Source organism: Lynx canadensis, chromosome E1 (assembly GCF_007474595.2).
Source record: "Lynx canadensis isolate LIC74 chromosome E1, mLynCan4.pri.v2, whole genome shotgun sequence".
Lineage (NCBI taxonomy): Eukaryota > Metazoa > Chordata > Mammalia > Carnivora > Felidae > Lynx > Lynx canadensis.
Window position 1 is genome coordinate 15,820,848 of NC_044316.2, and position 19,404 is coordinate 15,840,251.

The 19,404-nt window shown below is 47.3% G+C and overlaps 1 protein-coding gene across 2 annotated transcripts in view; it reads right to left on the reverse strand.

The window, feature by feature from the left end:
• Positions 1-19,059, reverse strand: part of ABR (ABR activator of RhoGEF and GTPase) — a 185,770-nt gene extending 166,711 nt beyond the window's left edge. The window contains exon 1 of one of the 2 annotated variants that reach the window (XM_030296602.1): positions 17,877-19,059. In XM_030296602.1, coding sequence (XP_030152462.1) covers positions 17,877-18,921 — 1,045 coding nt within the window. In that variant the 5' untranslated portion in view covers positions 18,922-19,059. The remainder of the gene's footprint in view (positions 1-17,876) is intronic. The other variant, XM_030296601.1, reaches the window with a different exon arrangement.
• Between the last annotated feature and the right edge of the window lie 345 nt (positions 19,060-19,404).

Sequence of the window (19,404 nt, forward strand, 5' to 3'; positions counted from 1 at the left end):
TTAAAAAAAAATTCTGATTGCAAATCAGAATTTTTCTTCTGATATTTCTTCTTTCTTCTAAGTTGGCAGCTATCTCAATGTATATATAAGCACAATAACTGAGTTGTATTTCTCTCCAAATAAGTAACTCAGATGAAATACTGTTGCCCAAATCTAATTTTGATATCCTACATCAATGCTTTTATGGTCTCTACGAACTTGAAGAATGAAATTAAAAATAAGAAAGGTTGTTTCCCTCCTTCTCCCCCCAGTAAACCGGACAAAAACCAAAGACAAGGTGATCACCCTTGGGAATGTTTCACAAGCTAAAGTAGCAACCGGAAAATAAACCCAGGGAGATGTTGATTTGGAGGCTTCTTTAATATGACTGTGGTGGCAAGGACAGCTGAGGGTCCCCCAAAGATTTCTGCCCCAGCCCCTTCCCCAGAGCACAGCTGTTACTGGGAAGAAGCTGCCAGGTGGGGGGTTCACTCGCCAGGACCCCTACATCTAAGAGGGGACACGGGCCTGGTCTTTGCCAATGCAATGTGAGCAAAAGAAATGGGTATCACTTCTGGGCTAAGAGGAATTAAGAAGTACATGTGTCTTCACTCTCTTGTTTGCCCAGTGCCCTCTGGAAGCAGAGAACTACAGGAACTGGAGGAGGGCCGACGCACCAGGGCACTGGAGCCTGGGTTCTGAGTGACCACAGGAAGCAAACCTGCCCATCGGGAACACCTAAGTCCACTGTCATGGGAACCAGAAGAAACTTCACCTGTTAAACCACTGACATGTTGGAGTTGGTTTGTTACAGAGGGTAGCACTACTCTGATGGTTATATTCCAAGGTGCTCGGATGAGGGGATGGAGGAGGGAGTAAAGGCTTATTAGGGAGTGAGGATGCACACTAGGAAAGAAATACCTTTTTTTCTTCTATGGAAAAACTCTTTTACACACGGATTGTAAACTCAAATGCCTAAGATATGAGGCAAGGAGTGTAATACTAGTGTAATTAACACCTAAGCAGCACTTGGAATGCGACAGGCAGCTCTAAGCACTTATACAAACTCACTCACTTCTCACAAATTTGTTAGGCACGCTATTAATATAACCCCCATTCTGCAGAGGAGGAAACTGGGGCCCACCGGAGTTAAGTAATTTGCTTAAGGTTATGCAGCTAGTAAGTAGCAGAGGCAGGCTGCAAGGCCGGGCAGCCCAGCTCCAGAGTCTTGCTTGTTCACCACACTACACATACACCCTGCATGACGTGAACAGAAAACAGGGCCAGCCCAGGGCTGAAGCAGTTAGTGAAACCATGCCCCGTCTGAATGGGTCAGCTCTTCGCCTGATGATTTCCACATGTACCGCAGATCTTCCCATCTCTCAGGAAAAGCCAGAAATCCAGATTTTTATATACCATTTCCAGATTTTAAATTGTTCCCATTTTGTTTTAACCCTCTGCAGCCCAAACAAAGTGCAGAAAGCAGACTGCGTGTAGCCCAGGGCCGGCTACCTGCCTCCCCTGCTTTTCGGGCAGCTGTCTCCTAGGACCCTGCAGTCTTCTGCTTGCACAAAGGCCCTGGGGGATTCTGGGTCTGGTAGCCAGAAGGAGAGTCAACTCTGCAAACAAGAGCTCCTTCAGGCCCACTGATATGAATAATTAATTTCTGTTTTCTCACTGCCAGCCTACAAAGGTTACCACCAAGCCTAGCATTCAGGAAGCAACTCTGTCCTCTTCTGAGACAATGAGGACAAGCATGGGGGATCCTGGGGATGTTCAGGGAGCCCCATAATGAAGTCCGGAGTGGTGGCCTGCACTCAAAGGGGGCCAGTGGATACTGGGGAGGGCCTGTGTGTGTGCTCCCTGCCTGACAGCCTAGGTAGAGCCATCAGAGCAGCCGAAGAGGCTCATTAGAGACTGACACTCTTGTGGCTTTCACTGCTGTCAGCGGGAGAGGGCTCTGAATTCCTCAAGATGCTTTATAATAAAACAAAAAGGCACAATTATGCAGCCAAACAGAAGGCAAGGCAGCTGCATACAAAGCAGGGCTGTCTCCATAAAAGGACCACAACCTCAGCTAGCCAGCCCTGAGGCCTCACCTTCCTCCCCAGGCTGCAGCTGTGAGACTCCGTAATTGGAGGCTCCACTGCTCCAGCTCTTGGATTATTCAAACTGCAGGATTTCCAGAAGCCTCGGGTTTCAGTTGAGGATATGCCCAGGCAACAAGATGAGCCACAGACCATTTGCCACCCTTGCTGTCTATTTCAGCAAAGCATATGGCCAACACACGTTACAGTTAACACACACTGCCTACCGTGTGTCAGGTGCTTTTCCAGGTGCTTCACATATTAAGTTATTTAATGTTTACACCAGCTTACTTTGGTGTCGTTATCATACATACCATTATCACCTTCCGTCTACAGATATGGAAACTGAGGCAGAAAAAAGTTAAGTTAGCTCAAGGCTGCACAACAGTAAGTGGCAGAGCGAGGCTTTGAACGCAGGCAATGCGGTCCTAGACGGTATGCTCTTAACCACCACACCAGTGGCTGCTGTCATTTCCACAGAGCTTACTGTATGCCAGGCCTTGTGCCACATATTTTCTGTATATTATTTCACCTAATCTCTACAACACCAGGTGAGATATATTCATCTACATTATAGAGAAAAGAAAATAGGTTTATGGAAAGGTGAAGTAACTTGGTCAAGGGCACAAAATAACAAGTGGCCTACGGACCGGATCCAAACCCAGGCTTCCCTGATTCAAAGCCAGGATCTTAACCATTACTTGGTACAGAGTAGCAGTTCATCTAACTGGTGTTCATAAAGTTTCGGCCTGGAAGACCATCCAGTCTAATCCCCTTATTTTCCAGGTGAGAGATGTGGCCTAGAGAGATTAAGAGTTAGTGGGCCGTGGGGGTGCCTGGCTGGCTCCGTTGGTAGAGTATGCGACTATTGATCTTAGGGTTATGAATTCAAGCCTCAAGTTGGGTATAGAGTTTACTAAAAAAAAAAAAAAAAAAAAGAAAGAAAGAAATAGAGTTAGTAGCAGGTTGTACTGGAGTAACTTTGGCCCCAGAAAGAGCTAAGGTTCCAATCCTAGCTTTGTCCTATTAGCTCTGTGACTTGGGCAAGTGACAAAATATTTCTAGACTTATTAGTATGGAATGGGAATAATAACACTTAGTCTCACGGACTATAAACTGTGTGTGTAATATATACTTCTAATAAACAGTCAGCCTGGCAAAACCATTTCATTATAGTCAGGTGGTCCTGACTATACACATTGATAATTTTAAACTTTTGCTTACAAATCTGTTCTTTATGGCTTGAAATCATATGTATGTGGTGAGGAGGTTGCCAGTATGGCTCCCAAAGTCTAATTAACAAACAAAGACCTTGGAGAATTGCATTGCATTTCTGAAACTTTTCTGAGTGCTACTTACCCTCACTGTGCAAATTCCCCAAGGAAATTACATTAATCAGAGATCTGAGCAATCAGACAAACGTTTAGACCTTCTATCCCCCAAATAAAGCTACTATACTACCAGATCAATGACATCGTGGACAAGACAGGTTTCCATGGTCTTTAATTCTCGTATCCCTTCCACTATGGCAGTGATTTCATGATTTTGCACCTGGAACAATGGACCATGCTGTGATGGCTTGTTTGGCCCTTTTGCACAAACACCAGTATTGCCAATATGCATTTGGTTTCGTTTTGGGGGTTCTTATTTTTGGCTGCCAGGGGTGGTTGTTTATCAGGGTATGCCTGTGTGACCAGCACCTCATAATAGTCTCTAACCTCAGACCCAAACAGACTTCCTTGGGAATAGATAGCCCATGTATGTCTTTGTAGTCTGCTTTGAGAGAGAGAGAGAGAGAGAGAGAACTGCTAAATGGACTCAGACAAGGAAAGACATCAAAGCCTTATGCTGGACCTCTGCGGAGTCTGTCAATACATATATTTTTCTTGCCACTTTTGCTCTGTATCGTCTGTAAAAAATCTTAGCCATGAGTATAATCTGCTATTGAGTTCTACAAAATCCTTCTAGGAAATCACTGAATAAAACAAGGTGAAACAATTTAGCCATTTCTAACACCATTTTTCACATTTTTGAGCCCCACCCTCTGATATATATACCTACAGTAGCTATAGTTACCACTTGGCCTCAGTGAGAAGGGAACTTAGAGGGGCTTTTTGTGTGTGTTAGCTTTGGTTTTTTAGAGCTTCCTTTTGCATGTTTATTTAGTTTTGAGAGAGAGAAAGAGAGTGTGCGGGCCTGTGATTGGAGAAGGGGCAGAGAGAGAAAGACAGAGGTTCCAAAGCTGGCTTCACGCTGATAGCAGAAAGAGAGACTAATGTGGGGCTTGAACTCAGGAACCATGAGACCATAACCTGAGCCAAAGTCAGATGCTTAACTGAGCCACCCAGGCGCTCCTTTTTGTTTTTTTAAAGATGTCTCATCTCTTTTTGTTTCTTTTTTTAAGTTTTTATTTATTTATGTTTGAGAGAGAGAGACAGAGAGAGAGAGAGGGAGGGATTGGGCACAAGCAGGGGACAGGCGGAGAGAGAGAGAATCCTAAGCAGGCTACACACTGTCAGTGCAGAGCCTGATGGGGGGGGGGGCTCAAACTCACAAACTGTGAGATCATGACCTGAGCCAAAATCGAGTCCGATGTTTAATCGACTAAGCCACCCTGGAGCCCCTGTTTTGTTTTGTTTTTTAATACAGGTCTAGGGTTAGGCCTGACATCCTGCATTTCTGTCTTTTCTTTTTTCTTTTCTTTTCTCTTTTCTTTTCTTTTCCTTTCCTTTCTTCCTCTTTCTTTCTTTCTTTCTTTCTTTCTTTCTTTTTTTTTCTAAGTAGGCTCCATGCCCAAGATGGGTCTTGGACTCATGATCCTGAGATCAAGAATCACATACTCCACTGACTGAGCCAGCCAGTGCCCTGGGAACTTAAAGGTTTTGAGGAAATTACATTGATTTCTTTTATTTTTTTAATTTTTTTTAATGTTTATTTATTTTAGAGACAGACAGAGCACAAGCTGGGGAGGGGCAGAGACAGCAGGAGACAGACTCTGAAGCAGGCTGCCGGCTCTGAGCTGTCAGCACAGAGCCCGACACGGGGCTTGAACCCATGAACCATGAAATGAGCCAAAGTTGGACACTTAACCGACTGAGCCACCCAGGCACCCCAGAAAATTACATTGATTTCTGAAGCTCCAAAGAGTCATTCTTCTTTATGAATATAAGCCAGGTGTTTGTATCAGTCAGGATAAACTAAGTGATCCTGCAGTAACAATGAGCACCAAACATTGTAATGGCTTAAAATAACAATGGTTTCTATTTCACTCTAGTACACATCCATTAATGATTGACTGGGAGCTCTGTTCTGTATTGCCCTCCCCCTAGGACTCAGGCTGATTGAACAGTCACCAGCTTAATCATTGTACATTGCAATACCAAAGAAGGAAAAAGGTCTCATACCAGCATTAAATGCTCTGGTCCAGAAGTTGCACGCATCACTTCCATTCAAACTCACTGGTTAGAACTAGGCAAAGGTTCCTACCCAATTTCAAGGGAACCAGGGATGTAATCCTACCTACCTACCGCAGACATGCTAGTAAGCTGAAGGGCACACGTCAAAATCTCCTCAGGGGCATTTGAAGTTTGAAAATGGCTTCAGGAGGAAAAACCCACCACAGCCCTTGAGAATAATGGCTCTAGAATATGTCTTATTAATTGGTCCTACTGACCCCCCCCAAAAAAGGGGGGGGGAGGAAGAGATGAATATAAAAGCAAAGTGGAAGAGAAGAGAAAAAAGTGAAAGGTCTTTAAGTGCTTAGAGATCCCAATAGTGTGCCCAGGTAGTCCAAATCCCACAAAATTCTTACTTGAAAAGGCACATTCTTCTTCTTCGTTTTTCTTTAATAAATACAATAATACACCAGCACTGTGCTAGGGGCAGGGAGACTAGAATTTTTAAAAGTGGTCCATTTCTAACACACATACACTTTAAGAAGTTAGAATCCAGTTGGGGAGACAGAGAGGCAAACCTATTTAAACCATATTATATTTGCTCAAATGAGTGTATGTGCAAAGTGCAGGGAAGAACTGTGTGGCTAACACTGGGCTGGTTTTCCAAAGAGCCAATCACAGTCACAGTCTCCTCTCTTTAACACTCTTTACAACAGAGGCTCAAGGGCTGAAATCCTTGATCTCCCCTCCAGCCCTCCTTGCAGCTAATGACGGCCACATTATGTTGGCCAATAGCATGAAAGCAGCAGTTGCTAGGTAGGGTTTGGTGGGGGGAGCTTTTTAAAGGGACAGCCAGTGTGATCACTACAGTCCTTTGCACCCTTCTCCCTCTCTGAAACATGAGCACACATCTAGTGATGCAGCAGATTTTTTTTTTTTTTTTTAACTATGAGGCAACAAGCAAGAGGACAAATACCTTTCTGCTAAATAACAGGGAGAGTCTGGGCCCCTGAGAGTGCTGCTGAGCCATCCCAGAAAGCCTGCCTCTGGAGTTCTTGGGATCGGAGGAAAACAAAGCCCTATCTGTCCAGGTCATTGTATTAGTTTCTGTTGCTGTTAACAAATGATTACAAATTTCATGGCTTAAAACGACACCAGTTTACCATCTATAGGTGGTAAGTCTGACACGGCCTGTCACTGGGCTAAAGTCAAGGTGTTGGCAGGGGCTGGGTTCCTTTCTGGAGGCTCTAGAAGATAATTCATTTCCTTGCCTTTTCCAGCTTCTGGAGGCTGCTCATCCTGCTTGGCTCAAGGTCCCCTTCCCTCCTCTTCAAAGTCAGCAACAGTGGATTGAGTCCTTATCATCTTGTATCACTCCGACCTCTTCTACCTCCTTCTTCCACTTTGAAGACCTTTGTTACTACATTGGGCCCACCTGGACTCTCTCCATGTCAAGGTCCTTAATTTGATCACATTTGCAAGGTTCCTTTTGCCATGTAAGAGAACATACTCCTAGGTTCCAGGGACTGGGACATGGACATCCTTGGGGGACATTATTCTGCATATCACAGTGTCATTGTGGCACAGTTTTGTCTTACCTGCAGACAAACGCACTCCTGACACCCAGTTCTTGGGTCTACCTACGAAAGCAGGAGAGGCTTTACAGAGGAAGTACCTCCTAGCTGAGACCTGAAGGATGAACAGTAATTTGTCATGTGGACAAATATGGAAAGGGCATTCCAGGGAAGGGGAGCCGCACGTGCAGAGGAATAAGGATGCAGGGTATGTTTGGAAACTACAAGCAACTCAGGATTGCTAGAGCATGAAGTATATGCGTGTGTGGGTAGGGGAGGGCAGAGCTGAGGGTGGACCGGATCACAAATGGCTGGGCACATTTGCATCTAAGAAGCTCAGATTTACTTTGAGGGTGGCAGAGAGTCACGGAAGAATGCAAGCAGGGGGTGCATAATTAGATTTAGGGCGATCCCTTTGGCTTTAATGTGGAAGATAGCTGGGGGCTGAAGCAGAAAGAGTGAGGCTGGAGGCAGAACAATTGGTTAGTGCACTGGTTTAGATCAGGGGCATTGAAATGAAGGTCTGGACCTTCATGAATTGTTTGAGCGGCTCCTATATGCCAGGGCACTGTGACACTCTGGGGCTACCAAGGCAAATAAGACACAGGTCAGAACAAGGATGCCTCTCACCACACCAACCACAACCCCGAGGCAGGAAGGAGGGGTGCTCATGGAACTCAAGTTTGGGATGTTCTGCCCCCTTGCCCCAAGTCTGGGAAGCACTGATGGGGTGAGGTGTGGCCCAGGGGGAATTCAAAAGGGCACCAGGACCATCTCAATGATGGGGAAGCAAATGAAGAAGCAGATGGTCCTTTCCTGTGCATATTTCCCCCAAGCCTGCCCTAGTTATTTTAATATATACAGATTTTTAATGTTTGCTTATTTATTTATTTATTTATTTATTTATTTATTTATTTATTTATTTTGAGAGACAGCACAAGCAGGGGAGGGGGAGAGAGAGAGGGAGAGAGAGAATCCCAAGCAGGCTCTACACTATCAGTGCAGAGTCCAATGTGGGCCTTGAACCCATGAACCTCAAGATCATGACCTGAGCTGAAATCAAGAATTAGACACTTAACCAACAGAGCCATCCAGGTGTGCCTGACCTAGTTATTTTATTTTATAATTTTTTTAAGTTTATTTATTTATTTTGAAAGAGACAGAGAGTGCAAGCAGGGGAGGGGCAGAGAGAGCAGGGCAGAGAGGATCCAAAGCAGGCTCCGTGCTGACAGCAGAGAGCGCGACGCAGGGCTCGAATCCACAAACCATGAGATGACGAACTGAGCCGAAGTCAGACACTTAACTGAATGAGCCACCCAGGTGCCCCTGGCAACAATTTTAAATCGTTGCATGTGGTGAGTTAGAAAAGGAAATGGTGTGGTCAGAGGAGAAGCCTGGACCCAAACACAGTCCCCCCCCGATGGAAATGGTCTGGAATTAGATATGAGGGATGGTTGCACAACTTTGCAAATATACTAAAAACCAACCCGTGACTCCATACTTCAAAGGGGTGAGTTTTATACTATGTGAATTATCTCTCCATAAAAGTCATTAGTTTTTTCAATAGGAGAAGAAAATAACCCCAGCACTTGGCCCTAAGGGAACCTGGGCTTGATAGCTAACTGGTCAGAGCCTCGGCTTTCCTCATCTGCAAAATGAGAAGAGTGGTACTTACAGAAGGTAAAGAACAGGAGACTGTGCTGAATATTAATGTGACCGTGTAGGTTAAACACTTAACATAGTGCCTTGCAGGTAGTAGTTGCTAAGTATATCCTAGTTCTTTTACTAAGTGCCAATAACATTTTTAAAACAATCATTTTCTCGGCAGCCACAAGATATGACATAAGCTCTAGGCAAGCTCCCTCACACGGTCTTGTCTCAAGCAGACTAGAGCCAGGATCAAACGGGAAGACAGCAACACGAACCGAAGCCCACGCTCCTGCGGAAAGACTGCAGATTTACTCTGGAGCTATGCTGTGCAGAAACCGCGAGAGAGATTTGCGTGGCATAAATACAGCTACACGCAGCAGTGGTAAAGGAAGGTGGGCACAGAGATTTCTGTTCATAATTCTGGTTTGGTATACAAACTAGTCCGGTTTCCAAAACAGCCAAGTCTGCCCCAATACCTGGACCAGTCCATTGCGGCTACAACGCAGCCCTGAGGTTTAGACATGCCCCATGCCCCAATCTCCTCGCTCTGGCTCCTCAAAACCACAATGAGCCAAAAACAAACCTTATATAACCGTAATTTTCTAGCACAGTACCAAGGCAGGGGATTTATTTTTTCACTGAACATCTCGCTTGTGATATTCCAAAGTCAACCAAGTACTCATCAAGAACCTGCCATGTGCCCAGCCCTGTGAAGGATATTGTGAAGGAGAAAAAGAAGCATAAGCTATGATCCCTGCTCTCAAGGAGCCAGCTAACCTCTGAGTTTGAAAGCTACACTTCACAGTAAACATAGAAAAGGCATTGTGCCTTGCACAGAGCAGTGGTTCAGTCATTATTGGTTCGTTGGGTCAATGAATTAATAGAGGGCACAATAATAAGACAACTGTGTGAGTGTGGGGCTCACTCTAAGAACCACAAGATGGGTTGGAGTAGTTGGAAAAGGCTTGTGCCAGAGGCTGCTAGCTGCCTACTCAATATCAATTCTTCCATTTTTTCTTATAACAGAGACCCTATTTTATTTGAGGTGGCCATATGCCCAGATAAAATACTACATCTCCCAGCCTTCCTTGTAGCTAGAGGTGGCTAATGAGATCTAAACAGAATTTGTTAGGAGAGGCTACCAGGAAAGTGCCTTAAAAGGCAGACCAACAGCTGCCACTTAGTCCTTCCTCCCTTTCTTCTAATTCTCATCTGAAATGTGAATGTGATGGCTGGATTTTCAGCAGCTATTTTGGACCATGAGGCAACCTTGAGACAGAAAAGCACAAATAGAAACAAGCCCAAATTCCTGATGATCATGGTAGTCACCATACTCTCCCTGGACTGCTTACTTCTGGCATTCTCTTACTTGAAAGAGAAATACACCTCTATCTTGCTTAAGCTACTTTTTGGGGTTTTGTCATATGCAGCAAACCCCTATCTTAACTAACACAAGATATCATGGAAAAGCCAGGCTTTGAAGGAAGGGTTGGTTTTGTGACTGGGTTTAAGTGGGGGTAAAGGGCATCTCAAAAGCCAGACAGAGCCCACAAAGACACTGGAAGGAGTGTGCATTAGCTGAAAGCAAGTGAGTAGAGAGTAAGAAATAAAGAGAAGCCAGATGACAGTTTTATAGATGCCAGGGACAACAGGGATTAACTGGGGAAGGACCAGCGACCACAAAGGAACAAGAAAGCTTATCTGCCTCCAAAGGAGCAAAACACCTGTGACCTGGAGGAAGTAAGAAAGGAGAGACAAGAGGCTTGGGGAACTTCATTACACAAAGAGATAGGAATGTGAGCTGTGGCCTGGACTTAGAACAATGACAACACCACCATCTAAGCTTCATTAAATGCTTATGTGCCCGGCCCTGTGCTAGGTACTCTTCACACACTTACCCCCTTTACACTTCACAAGTCTATGACACAGTCCAATCACCATCACCCACTTTTGGCGGACAAGGAATCCAAGGCTGAGACAGAGTCAGTAACTCATCCAATGTAAGCCTTACAACCCTGCAAGCTGGCTCACATCAAACCCATTTTTCAGATGGGGAACGTGTTTGTACCATTGTTTCAAAGCCGGGGAAATACGTCAAGATCCTGATTTTCAAACATAAAGATCCAGGGCCAAGTATAGAGCCAACTGCTTTGTGAATAGTCTCTTAACCAGAAGAAAAACAAGTAGAGGAAAAGAAAAGTTTTGAGTCTTGGTTGTATTTACTATGTATGTGTAGAGGAGGAAGGGCTCGTTAAACAAACACACCCACACCCTCTGGCTGGCTGGTAGAGTGCTCCTGAGGTGTAGATAGTGCTAAGATGGTGGGGGGTGGGGTGATGGTGGAGAGAAGCAAGCTTTGAGAAGCCATGTCAACTCCACTTACAAATGAATCACAGCCAACGACCAGCTCATGTGTCTCAGATAGTGTTTTAATATCTCTCTGCAACAGGGAATGGAAAAAAAAAAAGAAAATCACTCTATCACAGCTAAGGCTGAAAATTCAACACTTTGAATTAAGTTATTCAGACACATCACTGAACACAAGGAATTCTTCCCGGAGCAAAAATCTCATTAGTCACTCACGGGAAGGGGAAAAAACCCATCAAGTTACAACGATCTAGGTAACATGAGTACCGAATAGGAAGTGTATTTCCCATGCAGATTAAAAATAAAAAGTCTCCTTTGGCAGCCTGGTAGAATCTGATGGCAGGGCCTCCCAAGTACAGAACGCCAGAATTCTACAGCTGGCCCAGGACAGCACTAAGTGCTGGAAGTTAAAGAGTGCTGTTTTTGTAAGACTGAGTTCAAGGCGGATTCCATCACGAAATGTTTGACTCTGGGTAAATCTCTTTACCTCTCCTGGCCTCAGCACTTTACCTATAAAATGGCAGCAGTAATCTTCACCTGCTGAGATGGATGTGAGGCTAAATGCGATTGTCTACTGCTCCTGTTACCATGACTTTGACAGAACTTATGTCTTTAGAGTTCTCTGCTTAAAATTCTAGGAAAGAAAAGGCCATAGGACAATGGAAAGAGCCTTGTCCTGGCTCATAGGTCCAGCCTTGAGGGTCATGAGCGTGTGACCTTGAGGTTACTTTTAGGTCTCCAGGACTCTGTCTGGAGGGGGCAGGAATAGACCTACTGTAAGATCTCTTCCTGTTCTAGACTCTTGAATGTCACTAAGATTCAGATGAACAGTCCTTAGTCATTCATTTCAGGATTTACAAAGTTGTTTTTTTTTTTTTAATGTTTATTTATTTTTGAGAGAGAGAGGGAGGCTGAGTGTGAGTGAGGGAGGGAGAGAGACAGAGAGACAGAATCCAAAGCAGACTCCAGGCTCTGAGCTGTCAGCACAGAGCCCAATGCGGGGCTCTAACTTACGAACTGGGAGATCACGACCTGAGCCAAAGTCAGACGCTTAATGGACTGAGCCACCCAGGTGCCTCAGGATTTACCAAGTTCTGCTGGAAAGCTGTTTCTTTATCTAAAAATGTATGGTTTCTACCCTTGGAGCCAAAGAGTCAGTGAGAACCGTAAAAGCAGGTCACCGACTTTTGCAGTCTTGACCCTTAACACAGACTTGGCATCAAGTAAGACCTTGATAAACTCTCGTTGGGTTGGAAGAGATTAATGAACAAATGAATGAATTTCAAGGGCCTGCCAAGTAAAGACTGCCTGCCCTCCACCGGGCAAAGTTTAGCGCAAGGAGAAAATGCTGCCAATTTAAAATATTAATGATATTTACTTTGTCATCTGAACTACAACCAGAATATCGGGTGAATAGTTTCTGAGTTTCTGCCAGTCAAAAGGATGACTGACTCCAAAAAGCCACCTTTGGGCTTTGCTAGAAGAGTATGCTTTGGTCCACAGAGAGTGCGCGTGTGGTACAGGGGATGCCACAGGCTATGGAAGGGATGCATAAGCCCCGAGAAGGAAATGTCACCCAACCTCTGTGGCAGGAATGGCACCAGAAGCAAGGCAACCCAAAAGGGAAAATACCAGGGCTCTGCATGTGGGCACGCAGTTGCGTCCACCCAAGAGTGCCCAGCTGAAGAGAGGAGATCTAAATCCTGCAGGGGGTCTGCTCACCTGTGAGGCCAAGTCCACCCAGGAGCCCCAAGGGTGGGCAGCAGCCCTGATGGTTGACCCCAGCAGCAGATGGACCCCCCTATGGGGTCTGCTGGGGATTTTCGTGATACAGGAAATGGTAATAATGTACACGGACATGTGTATGCACTTAATGGTCACTGTGTGCCAGGTGCTTTGCTAAAGTCTTCAAATATCTTATTGTATTTAATTTTCATAACTACCCTGAGAGGTAGGTGCTATTATTAAGGCAGTATAGTTTGGTGTTTGTTTGAAAGCAAGGACTCGGGACTCAGACTGCTTAGATTCAAATCCCAAGTGTCACTTACAAGCTGAGTGACCTTAGTCAGGGCTATTGAAGCTTTCTGAGCCTTATGATTCTCATATGTAAAATGGAAATAATAATCCTGCCTGTCTTATGAAGCTGTTGTGAGGCACAGATGAGTAAGTACATTTAAAATGCTTACAATAGGCACTGGCTCAAAGTAAGCCCTCAGTAAGTGTTAGCTATCCTTGTCATTGCTAATAGAGACTAAGGCGGCTTCTCCATGGCCTCACAACTGCTGAGGGGCAGAGTCGGGGCACACAGGTCTGTCTTCAGAGCACACTGGACCCAACACAAGTAATTCTAGTTCTGCAGCCCTCACCCCATCCACACCACCACCCTGATGCATGTCACCATGGCCTGGTCTTCCTCAGCACCAACCCAGGCTACAAGGTGCTAAAAGGAATATACTCAAAGAACTGGCATTCTAACTTAAATTCTGGTTTGGCTACTATTTGTAGAAATAGACCCATATGTGTCTTTGTATGGGAATCTGCCTCTCATTTAAGAGAAAATGGTCCTTTTCCAAGGAGAGGGGCATCTCTGCCTCTCTGACTCTCATGTGGCACTGTCTCCTTAAGACCTCCAGACTGAATGGCTTGATAAAATCCGAACTTCAATTAAGGATCTCAGAATACAAATAATGGGCATAATTGCTGGTGGAGAAGGAGAAACATGAGGGCCAGTCCAGCAAGAGAGCTTCATGAGCAAGACACTGCCCTGGGTCCTGCCCTGCTCTTGGAAGGTTCTAGAAAGAGCCAGAGCCTTGCTAGGAAAAGTACATGCATCACAGAAAACCAAACCATCTGTGATTCCTATCTGGGAATGAGAGAATCTTTGAAGCATCTCAAAGAAAATGACCTGTAGTCATGGTTAGCCAACACTGTGAGTGCCTACCATGTGTCAAGACATGTTCAAAGCCCTTTAGAAACAAAATCCCATTTATTCCTCATATCAACAGTATGATATAAGCAGTGTTTATCAGTCCCATTTCAGAGATGTGGAAACTGAGACACAGAAAATTCAAATAACTTCTTCTAAGCTCACACAAGTAGTCTAGCTTCAAAGCCCATAGTCTTTATCAGTATTTTCAAACCTTTTTGTCCAATTCATGGCAAGAAATACCTTCTACATCAGGACCCAATATACACTCACACATTTATACACAACTGAAACAAAGTTTTAAAACAGAATAATGCTCTCCATTACCATGTGCAATGCACTCCCATGTTTCCTCTTCTCTTCAATCCCATTAAAAAATTATATCATTCAACAAATATTTCTGGAACACCTAATATGTGTGAGACACTGTTCTAGGCTTTGGGGCTTGACGTCAGTGGATGAAAGAGATAAAAATCCTTGCCCTCAAGGATGCAGAGAAAGAGGGACACTTTTGTCCTGCTGGTAGGAATGCAAACTGGTGCGGCCACTCTGGAAAACAGTATGGAGGTTCCTCAAAAACTTAATAATAGAACTACCCTACAACCCAGCAATTGCACTACTAGGAATTTATCCAAAGGATACAAAAATGCTGATTCAAAGGAGTACATCCACCCCTTTGTTTATAGCAGCACTATCAACAATAGCCAAAGTATGGAAAGAGCCCAAACGTCCATTGACTGACAAATGCATAAAGAAGATGTGGTACATCTATACAATGGAATGTTAGTCGGCAATGAAAAAGAATGAAATCTTACCATTCGCAACAACGTGGATAGAACTAGAGAGTATTATGCTAAGTGAAATAAGTCAGAGGAAGGTAAAATATATGATTTCACTCATACGTGAAATTTAAGATACAAAACAGATGAATATAGGGGAAGGGAAACAAAAATAAGATAAAAACTGGGGCGCCTGGGTGGCGCAGTCGGTTAAGCGTCCGACTTCAGCCAGGTCACGATCTCGCGGTCCGGGAGTTCGAGCCCCGCGTCAGGCTCTGGGCTGATGGCTCGGAGCCTGGAGCCTGTTTCCGACTCTGTGTCTCCCTCTCTCTCTGCCCCTCCCCTGTTCATGCTCTGTCTCTCTCTGTCCCAAAAATAAATAAAAACGTTGAAAAAAAAATTAAAAAAAAAAAATAAGATAAAAACAGACAGAGAGAGAGAGAGAGACAGAGAGACAAACCATAAGAGACTCTTAAATACAGAGAACAAACTGAGGGCTGCTGGAGGGGTGTTGGGTGGTGGATGTCCTAAATGGGGGATGGGCATTAAGGAGGGCACTTGGGATGAGCACTGAGTATTGTATGTAAGTGATGAATCACTAAATTCTACTCCTGAAACCATTATTACACTATATGTTAACTAACTTGGATTTAAATTAAAAAAAAAATCCTCCTCCTCTTGGACCTTGCCTTTTACTGGAGAGAGAGTGAAAAAGGTCAACATGCAAAATCGTAGCGTCTGAAGTGGTAATTTGGTGAGTGCTACGGGGAAAACTAAAGCCAGGACAGCCAAGCGTGGACAAGGAAGGCCTCTCGATGCTCTCATTCCCCACGACACTGATTTCAGTGGGCTGTCACCCACGGCATGAAAACCCCTGCCCTTAATCCCTCCACTCTAGGGCCTCTCTGTTTGTCTGAAGGCTCTTCCTCCTGCACACGCTTGTGACTGTGCACACGTGCGTATACGTGTACAGGCATGCATGTACGTGTCCAGCCCCAGGCACTTCCTCAACTGGGGAGGTTTGGGAGGAGGGGCCCCCATACACAGCTGTCCAGGGGTTCTGTCCACAAGCTTGCCCTGCAGAGGGGCCCTGGAACGGGGCCTGAAACACCAGCCAGGCACCACTAGCCGAAGTCCTGAAGTGCCAGAGTGTGTGCCCTCCGGCTGGAGTCTTCAATCCAGAGGAAAGAGAATCTTTTAGTCACTGGTCCACCCAGAAGGGGCACCTTTTGTAATTCATTAGGCCAGAAGGAATGCTAATTCCTAATCTGTATCAAGATGCTCTGTGTGCTAGAATGCCCTTAAGGAGAGAGGAGACAGCACACAGAAATAAAAATAACTCCTGGAGAAAATCCAGTGCATTGGGCACACCTGAAGGGGTGATTGATGTGGGTTTCAGGAAAGATGGGACTGGAGCCAGCTCCGAAGCAGCTCTGGGCACTTGGGTAGCCTCTACTGGGTATTTGGAACTTGGCACTAGAGTAAAATCTTCAGACTTTTCCCTTAAGTTAAAGGGGCACATAAAAATGTTACTAGCATGGGCAGCAAAAGCATTACCTATGGGAGAAGCAGCCAATCTCTGCTAATGAATAAGTGTAATTGATCACAACTGATGATTTGATGGACCTTCCAAATGTGCTTTTAGCAAAGTGGACAGTTTTTCATTCAAATGCAAACTCACCCAGATAAGATCTAATAATGGAGATTTTGGAACAATCCCAGCACCAGTGATTTCTTTCTCTCCTTCACTGAGCAGGAAGGCATCTTAAGTTCCTGGTCACAGCTTGACCCAACTAGACATCAATTTATCCTTTCCTTGTGGCTGAGGAGACCCTGACAGCTCCAGGGGCAGCAAAGGGGCAGTCACAGGCCACCTCACATCCCTATCCGTCCTTTCCTCCTTAGCCCCATTACCACTCCCTGACCTATGAGGAGCTGGGTGGCTGAGAGACCCAGACTCAATACATAAATAAGAAATATTTATTGAGTGCTTACTATGTGCAAGGCACCCTATTGACTGACACAAGGGCATTCAAAGATTGGCTAGGACAGGGGCACCTGGGTGGCTCAGTCAGTGGGGCGACCGACTTCGGCTCAGGTCATGATCTCACCGCTGGTGAGTTTGAGCCCCGGGTTGGGCTCTGTGCTGACAGCTTGGAGCCTGGAGCCTGCTTCGGATTCTGTGTCTCCCTCTCTCTCTGCCCCTAACCTACTCGCATTCTGTCTCTGTCTCTCTCAAAAATAAATAAACATTAAAAAAAAATTTTTTTAAACAAAATCAAAGATTGGCTAGGACTAGGTGCTGTCCTCCAAATAGAAGGCAACGGCAACAGCCCAAGTGGAAGTCTCAGCTCACTTCAACAAACACTTAATGTCTCCAAGCTTCCGTTTTCTCCTTTGTCAAACGAAGACATTGCATTAGACATGATCTCTGGGCACTAGGCCAGCTCGAAAACTATGATTCTATGCCCTCTCCTTCCCAATCAGGCTCCTAGGAACCTGACAGATCTAGGAAGGGGGCAGCCAGCAAAGGGAGGGGGAGAGGGGGCAGTGAGGATGATGTACCTTTCCCTGGGTGAGAGGATGTCTCAGTTTGGCCAGAACACACGATACAGGCTGGAGAAGATGACAGATAATTCAGAAAATTAAATGAGAAATTCAGACTTTCACATCAAGGAATGTGGGGGAAATGGGGAGCCTCTGGAGTTTGTGCAGAGAAAGGTACTATCATGTGGTGGATAGGCATCTGACCAACCCGTGGAGGATGAGTTCGAGAGAGGGAGGGCCGTGATGTTACAGTATCAGAGCATAAAGGTTGAGGCCTGAAGTGAAAGATGCCTCCCATGGTCTAGCCAATCCACGCATCTAGCACCATTCCATCACCCCCTGCCATCGCCATCCTGCTTATTTTCATAAACTCGCTCAAGGCGAAATGATGTTGCACAATCTTTTTTTTTTTTTTTTTTTTTTTTTCAGTTCCACAAGTGGTTTCAGGGTAAACAGATAAATTTTATCTCTTTTTCCCAAGTGCCTAAGGTTAAACAGAACCAACGAGGTTTGCCGGAAAGGGGTGCAGGAAGGGGCCAGGAGCCCCCGGGATGCGCGAGGGGTGCGCCTACCTGCAGAGAAGCCGTCCTCGTGGTCCGAGCTGTTGTGGCTGCAGTCACTGCCCCTCTCGGGCGAGCTGTGGCTGGGCGAGTCCCGCTCCGGCACCCGCAGAAACCTCTTGCGCCGCCACGGGGGGAGGTGCTCGCGAGCCCCGCGCGGGGGGTGCTCCTCCGCAGCCAGGGGCGAGCTCCGCCCGTCCTTGGCCTCCGCCTCCAGCTGCTCCAGGTCGCGGCTCCGGCGCTGCTGCCGCCGGCCCCCGGGGATCAGGTGCATCCAGCGATGAGGGCTGCCCGCCCGCGCCGGCTTTTCGGCCTCGTCGCGGGTCCCGAGCCGGCAGGGGGGCACGAGCAAGTGGCCGAGGACGAATTTCTCGTTCAAATCCACCATCTCGAAGTCGTGGTCACTGCTGTTGCCCCCATCATCTGCGACCGAGGCGTCCGGCTCGCCCTCCTCGGAGCCCCGCCCCGCGCGGGTCCGGGAGGACAGCTCCTCTCCCTGGGCGCTGGGGACCGTGTCATCGGGGCCGGGCGGCGCGCGGTCCTCCCGGAGTCTGAAGAGGAGGCGAGGCTGCAGCAGCTGCTGGTGGATGGCGGCGGTCAAGCTGCACACGGCGCCCCCTGCCCCCGCCGCCCCGGGCCAAGTGGGAAGGTCGGGGCACGCGTGACGAGTCCCGGCCTTGGCGGCCACCTCGGGGTCAGGGCGCCAGGAGCCTGGAGGGTCTCCTCCGCCGCCCGCGGCGCCCTCCTCCTCCCGCGGTGGCGGCGCCCGCTCCGGCCCGGCCGGCGCCGGCTCCTCTGCCCAAGCTCCCCCGCTGTCGCCGTCTCCGCCCTCCAGGCGCCCGCAGCCGAGGTCCCGCTTCTCCCCGGCCAGGGCCGTCTGCAGGTAGGAGACTTTGAATTTCTCCTCAGCCAACACCTGTTGCAGCCGCTTCAGGTTGAGTTTGCAGCGCTCCAGCTCCCGCTCCATGTCCAGCACCGAGTCCAGCCGCATGACCGGTGCCTCCTCCCCGGGGAACTCGGCCTGCCAGTGGCGCTCAAAGTCCTGAGGGTCCCACATGGCGGCCGCCCCTTCGGGCCTCCCGGGCCCAGCTCCGCCGCGCGCCGCGGGCTGGGGTCGCGCCGGGCTTTTCCGGGAAGCCCGCGCTGGCGCAGTCGCCGGCCCTTCACTTCAGCCCCAGAAGAAAATAAGAGCAAAAAAGAATAATAAAAAAAGTTTTTCCCCTTCCGCCCTCGTGCCGTTTTTTTTTTCCTTCTTCTGGGTTTCGCCTCCCTGACGTAAGCGGCCACCCACCGCGGAGGCGGGCGTCTGGGGGCCCTGGGCCCGCCCCGGGCAGGACGCGCAGAGCCGGCCGTCTGCAGCCCCCGCCGCCCCGCGGGCGCCGCGCGGGCTCGGGCGGCGGGCTCGGGCGGAGGGGGAGGAGCCTCGGTGGCGTCCGGCCGGGTCCCGCTGGCGCGCCTCGGGGCTGAGCGGGCGACCCTCCGAGCCGGCCACACGGTAGGCCCGGCTCTCACCTTCCCCGCCGCCGCCGCGCCGCTCCCG